The following is an 8575-nucleotide window of genomic DNA, read 5'->3' on the forward strand; positions in this document are numbered from 1 at the left end:
TGATTCGAGCACAAACCTAATAGAGTAAAACATTAATTGATTTGAGGTTACTTTTTCATCTCTCTTTACTTTATGTTGCCTTTTTAAATTTTTTTCATCTTAAATTCCTCACACCTTTTTGATCCTCCTCTCCACTAAGGAAAGCGAAAACAGAAACACCAAAACTCACGGGAAAGAGGTATATATCTTGCTTTCATTGTTTTGAAACCTTTGTCATTTTCTTTGATAAAATAGGTTTTGGTTCACAAAAGGTAGAAGTAGCAGGCTTTAAACATGGGAGACTAGCAAGGAGGGAGACAAAAAATAATTAACAGTTGAAAGAAAATAATAAGTTATTGGCTACCCTTGTGGGAGTACTATTCATACTTCTTACTTATAGAAGCTAAGCAATTAATAAATTCAAAAGCAAAGTTTTAGTGACTCAAAATACACCAAAATTCGTTATGCCTTGGCACAAAGAGATATCATAAGTTATTATGCCAATAAACTACATGTCCGTACAATGATTTCATTGCATCTAACAATAATAACTACTTGGATTCTCTACGTTAAATCCTTTGTTTCCTCGTCATCCAGTGAAGGTAAACACACTGATTTTCTGCTCTTCATTTTAACATGATTACAGATATATCTTAAATTACCCTGGGCAAAGTAGCTGAAATTTTGTTTTCTAGCACTTACATATATCAGTATCAATTTAACTACATTAAATAGACTTAAATCACTAGTTCTAGAACCTCAAAGACAACACCAGAATTGCTCATATAGAGTGAAAAAAGTAAAGTGTTTATATCCAATTCTAGCTCTTCCTTTCCCTGCATCAAACAAACTAGAGCCTACTCACACAAGTTAATGAACATCTTCCTATAGACTAACTTGCATTGCCTAAGACTAGCAACATTAGAAATTTATCTAACAACCAAGCTAAGCGTTTAAATTTCATCACGGCACGTAATTCAGGGAATTGACTAGCCACTTATAACACAAATTAAAATCAATAGAGTTTGATGTTTCCCTTGGGTAAATTTTTTTTTTTCATGATAATCAGGTTTCTGCAGTCATTAAAAAATAATTTACAATGAACACCTGTTGTAGATACAAAAATTCATTCAGATGACCTTTTCATCCAACTTTGAGAGACAGTTAGCTATGAAGAGTAGATGAAATAGAAGCGAAATGAAAAGCGAACACCGAATAGTGCTGTCACACACACACGCGCGCAAACATTCAAAAAGAAAATCATGGCCATAGCCATTGCTGAAACTCAGGCCATGCATATCTCTACTAGTCTCATCTTATTAAACTCTTGGCGTGGAGGATTTTAGTAGAAAATAATCTCTCCCATTATCCATATACTGACATTAAAATTTTGCAGACAATGCTGTATATACTATACGTGAAGAAGCAGCAGCATGGACACTTCAAATACTGTAGTGATGTCGAATATGTATTCATGTTGAATAATGAATACTATATAGACACTTTAGATACTTTTAGTTGCATATTTTTATAATGTTTTATTTTATTTCTTAAAACTTTTATACCGATACAAATTGTAATACCATAATAATTAGATAAAACTTAGCTTTTTTATTTTGTTTACAATGGCTCGTTTTCTTTTTTAAAATATTAATTCTGTCTCTACACACACATAAGAACTTGAAGATCAAACAAGACTCAGACTCGACGGACAGTAACAGTTGATATGATTCAATTTCAAATAACAGGCTTCAGAATGGTGTAACTGCAATTTAATTTCCTTCTAAATGGAGGATTAGTTCCTACTTTTCCCGGTATATTTCACATAAAAGTCTTTATATGTTTCATTGAGATTAAAATAAGAAAAACACTCGTGGAAATTTCAATAATTGAAATTAGAAACAGGAATAGGAATAATCATTCAGTGTAGGGCCGTTTACTGGACTATTCTTTAAGACTACTGAAAAGGTTGATCTACCAACAACATTCTTGATGCCTTTTGTATCATCATTCAAACTAACGTTAACGTAGAGAACAAAGCAACTACCACTAGGGGATTAGACACAAATAACAAGAAACATAATATGGATACGAAATAATAACAAATAATATAGTGGTAGGTCCATTTAGGATTTTAATAAGTTGAATTTTTTTTTGGGGGGTGGGGGATGGGAAGGGGTAGGGTAGGCATTTAGGATTTCTTGGTTATCAAATTGTATCAACTTGGAACTTCTTCTATATATTAGGGTCAACTTAATGTGATAGAAGACTTGCATAATTTTTATGAGTCATTAAGTTCAAACCTTATTATTATTATTGTCCAACAAAAAAAAAAGTTGATACTTGCTATCTTGTTCGTCTATATTTTTCCCGCTGAAATTCTTTCCTTATCTATTCCACAACCAGTCAACAGTTCAATTTGGAATGTGTTCTGAATCTGATTCAAACCTTGGTGACCTTCAATGCAGACTACCTAGACAGTTTTACAGTTAAGCATTTGACAAGAATATGGAAAAACAATGTTACACTAGACCATCGTCTTACAATGTTATCCACATAAGATAACAGCTACGAGAAATGCCAAGAAGTTTGAAAAAAAAAAACGAGTGGAACGGAATATTGGGAAGAAACAACTAAATCAATTATTAACAGAATATTAGCGAGTCTAGAGATATGCTTTGAGATTATTTTTTTTATTTTCTTCATTTTTTATATAATTATAAAATAACACCATATTTTTCCGGCAGAGATAATACTTGATTTTCCTTAAAAAAATGACTTGAGATGTAATTTTGAGGAAACTAACCCTATTATGTTAAATTAACTCAAATATAATTGATTTCTATAAAAGAAGTATACATGTAGTTATAAAAGAAAAACATCATGTATTATAAAGAAAATGATAAAAACAGAGTCTACAGTCTACAGTTGATTCTACCATTCTCCTCTCAAAGTAAAATAAAATAGCCTCTTTATAATTATTGATAAAAAAATAGAAATAAAACACACTATCTAAAAACAAAATGGCCCAGAGTATTCAAATTTCTTTATAAACTCGTCAGTGGAAGTGAGTATAAAAGTAATACTCTTTGCAATTATTAATTAAAACATATAAAAACAAAAACAAACCAAACGAAAAATGAAACTAAGATTCTTTGTCCTTTGTAAGTTGTAATAATTAAAAGCAAAGAAACATCGGAAACTCAATGTAGATTGAAACCAAATAATAATGTTTTGTCATGTACATTGGCAGAATGCTAGAGCCTAGAGCTATAGGATATTGAACCTTGCATTGCCCCAAATGTAGGTTATCGATTTCAGAATCGCAAATTCGCAAATACTTCCTAAAACTATAGAAACAAAAATACAGAACTTTGATAAATGAAGTATTGAAATGGAAAACTCTCCGCAATGATAAAGCTGCTTTATGGACTATCATATCATTATCGGCATTTACCAAAACACGGAAGAAAATAAAAAGTTCCATACCATGCAACATGATCTTCGACTTCGTGACAACGCAAGAATTGGAACATAAATTATCTTTACTGACCAAACAAAACGAATGGGCTCAAACTCATTAGGATGGGCTGGGCCACTTTTTTTTTATTCAAATCTAATTTTAAAAATGTATGCAAAATACTAAAAATTTCCACTTCCCAATATCTTCACTTCGTTGGAGGGCGTTTGACGTTTGTGAAAATAAGTTGCAATGTATTATATTTGTTCTTATTCAATTTTAAACTTTGACAGTGTCAAATATTTAGATTCGAATTATTTCCTAAGTTCAAAATAACTTAATAGCCTGGATATCTAATAAAGATTATGTTCATGTAAGAGAGGATTAAATTCGTCTAAACTAAGATATTTAATTAACAATAGTAGATGCATGTACTATCAATTATTTCATTTGAAATTGAAAATAAAAGTAAACTAATAAATAACTTAATTTCAGCCTTCTTTAAAAAAAAACTTAATTTCAACATAAGAATTACAAATGTATTACTATAAAGTAATTAAAGTAACATATTCACAAACAAGGGTGGTTAATCCAATTGATTGAATAAGATTGTGAATTATTATAAATTTTTTTAATATACTTGACAATTCCTTGAATCTTTTGCAAATTTTCAAGTAAGTACTAAACTTTTTATTAATAGTCTCTTAACTAAAAAAAAAATAGGTTTTTGTGATTACTTTTTTACGACTTAAAACTGTCACAAAATGATAGGGACTCAATTAAAAAAATTACAAGATCAATTATCCAATAAAAAAAATTACATGATTACATGATCAATTGTCCAAATAAAAAATAATAGTTTAAGCGCCTATTTAAAATTTCACAAATAATTCAAAAACTTATATTAAATCATTTTTAAAAAAGTCAATAAAAAACTCCAATTCAAGTTTATTCAACTTCATGAGTGAAATGAAACACAAAATAAGGAGTATGTATTTATTATATTGAATTCAATAAAAATGTTTTCTAACTCAAAATCCAAATTGACTCTCAGTGAAAAATGAGGCAAATTTATAGGAGTAGGATAACTTTTTCAAAAAATTACAAGAATGAATAAATTTTGAAAATACTACAAGCTGTGGGTAAGGTCTGTTTTAAAACACGACTTCATATAAAAATTCGTGTTTTAAAATAGGGTTTTAGAATTACAATTTTCTTAAAAAAAACATTGAAATCATGTTTTAGATCATCACTGTATTATATATATATATTTATATATTTAAATAAACATTGAAGTTGTGTTTTGAATTACGACTTCAAGTATTTTATATTTTATTTATTATTTTAAAAAAATTATGATGTTCTAAAGTTGTGTTTTAGAACACCACTTACCCATAACCTGTACTATTTTTAAAATACTCCTTGTAATTTTTTTTAAATTACCCACACCTGTAAATTTGCCGAAAAATGACCATTTCAAATTCACATAATTCATCTAACATAAGTGTTCTCTCTCATAGTAGAACTCATAGTAGAATGTTATTAGTACCACATTCAATGTTGTTAATTTATCTTGTTATGATGCAGATAAAGATTTGAAAATGAAATGTTTAGAGGAGAGAAAATATTATGAATAAAAAATTGAAACAAGTTAATTCAAGCGACATATACTAAGTGAATCAATCATAGGGCTCGCGTTAAGATATTCAAAGAAGCTTTAAGTTGTCTTTTTCAAGATATTTGGGCCAAACAAAAATTCTTTTCAATATAAATTTGAACTTAATCACATCTTACTATAAATCAGGTAAAAGACATAGTTGTAAAAAGAGTTTTGGATCAATACCACTTTAAGTTAAAGAGCTTAAGCCACCAATCGCTGCAATTGTATGAGAACCTAAGTTTGTTTCTCATCACTGTAATTATTAAAAAAAATACAAAAACAAAAATGAAAATAACACTAACTTATAGGAAAAAAATATTTAACTAAAAAAATAATAGTGATTAAAAAAGTATTATAATAGAAGCAAAGATTCTAACTAGATTGACACTTTGATCTTACCTATTGTTTACAATACACCCAGATATTATTAAAAATAAGAGGAAAAAGTATGTTGATATAAATGACTGTATTAGATTCATTGTTATGACTTATGATTCTATAGTTCAATAATGGAGTAGTGATGTTGATATTTTTCAAGACTGAGTATTTACAATAATGCTTTTATGTATTGTTCAAGATTTAATGGGATTATTTTGTCATTTTATTAATTTGAGGACTAATCTCTTAAAAATAAATTTAATTTGAGGACTAATTAGATCCACCTTTTATAGTTTCAACGATATTCAAATGTGATGTAGTTATGTAGAGAGCGGCATGCACAAATTTGTTTGTTTGACCGTCTTATGATGTGATAGAGAGAAATTACAGAAGCTATGTAACAAGGCATTTGCCAAACGACTCGAAATGAATGCTGCATTTTTCTCTGAGAAATCAAATGTCTTTCTCTTCCATTAGGAAGACGCAGGAAACCTCAAGAATCCTCTCCATACTTTCATTCTCTCTGAACCTCTTCCCCGTTTCACCTTACTATTTCCTACATCAATCTTTTGCCACACAACTAATCCCTCAGCACAAAGTCGATTCATTCCCTTCATCACCATCCAATCACTACTATTACGCTTCACTACTCGAGTCTTGTATCTCTGCCAAGGCGTTAGAGCCCGGGAAACAACTCCACGCCCGATTGTGCCAATTGGGTATTGCTTACAATCTAGATTTGGCCACTAAACTGGTCAATTTTTACAGCGTCTGCAACTCTCTGCGGAATGCCCATCACCTGTTCGATAAAATTCCCAAAGGGAATTTGTTTCTGTGGAACGTCTTGATTCGGGCTTATGCGTGGAATGGACCCCACGAGACTGCCATTTCACTCTACCACCAGATGCTTGAGTACGGGCTCAAGCCCGATAATTTCACTCTTCCCTTTGTTCTCAAAGCATGCTCAGCACTCTCCACAATTGGAGAGGGAAGGGTCATTCACGAGCGTGTCATACGATCTGGGTGGGAGAGGGATGTGTTTGTGGGTGCAGCTCTTGTTGACATGTATGCCAAGTGTGGTTGCGTGGTGGATGCACGTCACGTGTTTGATAAAATTGTTGACAGAGATGCTGTGTTATGGAACTCCATGCTGGCAGCTTATGCTCAAAATGGACACCCCGATGAATCGCTTTCTCTTTGCTGTGAGATGGCGGCAAAGGGTGTAAGACCCACCGAGGCAACTCTAGTCACTGTGATTTCATCTTCAGCTGACATTGCCTGTCTTCCTCATGGGAGGGAGATCCATGGATTTGGTTGGAGACATGGATTTCAATACAATGACAAGGTCAAAACTGCTTTGATAGACATGTATGCAAAATGTGGTTCTGTGAAAGTTGCCTGTGTCTTGTTCGAGCGGCTTAGGGAGAAAAGGGTTGTATCTTGGAATGCAATTATTACTGGGTATGCGATGCATGGTCTTGCTGTTGAAGCTTTGGACTTGTTTGAGAGAATGATGAAAGAGGCTCAGCCAGATCATATAACCTTTGTTGGTGCTCTTGCAGCTTGCAGCCGAGGGCGTTTGCTTGATGAAGGGCGAGCATTGTATAACTTGATGGTGAGGGATTGCCGCATCAACCCCACGGTTGAACACTACACTTGCATGGTTGATCTCCTTGGTCACTGTGGTCAACTTGATGAGGCATATGATCTTATAAGACAAATGGATGTAATGCCAGATTCTGGTGTATGGGGTGCTTTGCTGAATTCATGCAAAACCCATGGGAATGTGGAGTTGGCAGAGGTGGCTTTGGAGAAACTAATTGAACTTGAACCCGATGATTCTGGCAATTATGTGATTTTGGCTAACATGTATGCTCAATCAGGTAAGTGGGAAGGAGTTGCTAGATTGAGGCAGTTGATGATAGATAAAGGAATAAAGAAAAACATTGCTTGTAGCTGGATTGAAGTAAAGAACAAGGTCTATGCATTTCTTTCTGGAGATGTTTCGCACCCAAATTCTGGTGCAATATATGCTGAGTTGAAGAGGTTAGAAGGACTAATGCGAGAAGCTGGGTATGTCCCAGATACAGGATCTGTCTTCCATGATGTGGAGGAAGATGAGAAGACAGACATGGTGTGCAGTCACAGTGAAAGACTGGCTATTGCATTTGGACTCATAAGTACATTGCCAGGAACCAGGCTTTTGATAACAAAGAATCTACGAATTTGTGAGGATTGCCATGTTGCTATCAAGTTCATCTCAAAAATCACGGAGAGGGAGATAACTGTGAGAGACGTCAATCGCTATCATCATTTTAGGCATGGACTGTGTTCATGTGGTGATTATTGGTGAAGAAGCTTATCTTAACTATACAAAAATATCATTCACTCCAAGTTCTTTCGCTACAATCTTTTAACTTAAGTAAATTGATGTTTTGTAAAATTAGGGATTGAAGTAGTCGGTATTTATAATTTCAGTGGCTAGAATTTACTCCATGCTAATAGTAGAGTCTCATCTTTGAAGAGTAATTTAATTGTGCAAAGTAAATTAACCAGCATAGCCAATGTAACATCGATGATCATTACGCTTTTCTTACAAACGTTATCTTTCAGCAGGTATTTTTAAAATCATATTATATTCAATTATTCATTAGGTTTTATAATCCATCAAAGACTTAATTTGGGCTAAGAAAGTTCTGTTTAGGGAACTATTTGTTTTGGTTTGTGTTTTTGGTTTTCATATCTATTTTCAGGTCTCTCGTTGTACTAAAAAGAAGGATAAATAACACTCCCGTTTCTGTTTTAACATACTATACTACACTAAAATCCCAATCTCTTAAACATGGTTCCTTAAAATTGGAATGAAATGTATTTTATGTTTAAGAACGAGAGTCATCTCGAAAAAATTGGAAGGGAATAAGTGTTTTCCATTTTTATATATTCAAAATTTAAATCTACATTCTTAAACCGTACAGTAATGTTTTAAGAAGTCATAACTTTTTAGAATCACAAATTACAGATAAAAAAAATGAAAGGCTTTTTGAACACATGGTCTATTTGTAATTTTGTACCCCAGCCCCATTAAACTCGTACGAGTT

General features: G+C 32.4%; 1 protein-coding gene across 1 annotated transcript; it reads left to right on the forward strand.

The window, feature by feature from the left end:
• Positions 1–5772: 5772 nt before the first annotated feature.
• LOC114386716 (pentatricopeptide repeat-containing protein At4g21065-like) lies at positions 5773–8037 on the forward strand. Its single transcript, XM_028346756.1, has one exon. It carries the CDS (start codon positions 5908–5910, stop codon positions 7828–7830), a length of 1923 nt encoding a protein of 640 aa, XP_028202557.1. The 5' UTR covers positions 5773–5907; the 3' UTR covers positions 7831–8037.
• Positions 8038–8575: the final 538 nt, after the last annotated feature.

Source organism: Glycine soja, chromosome 15, assembly GCF_004193775.1.
Source record: "Glycine soja cultivar W05 chromosome 15, ASM419377v2, whole genome shotgun sequence".
NCBI classification, from domain to species: domain Eukaryota; kingdom Viridiplantae; phylum Streptophyta; class Magnoliopsida; order Fabales; family Fabaceae; genus Glycine; species Glycine soja.

What these genes read in the sequence shown, in the direction of transcription:
- LOC114386716 (XM_028346756.1), top strand. Translation starts at nt 5,908, where the DNA reads ATGCTGCATTTTTCTCTGAGAAATCAAATGTCTTTCTCTTCCATTAGG.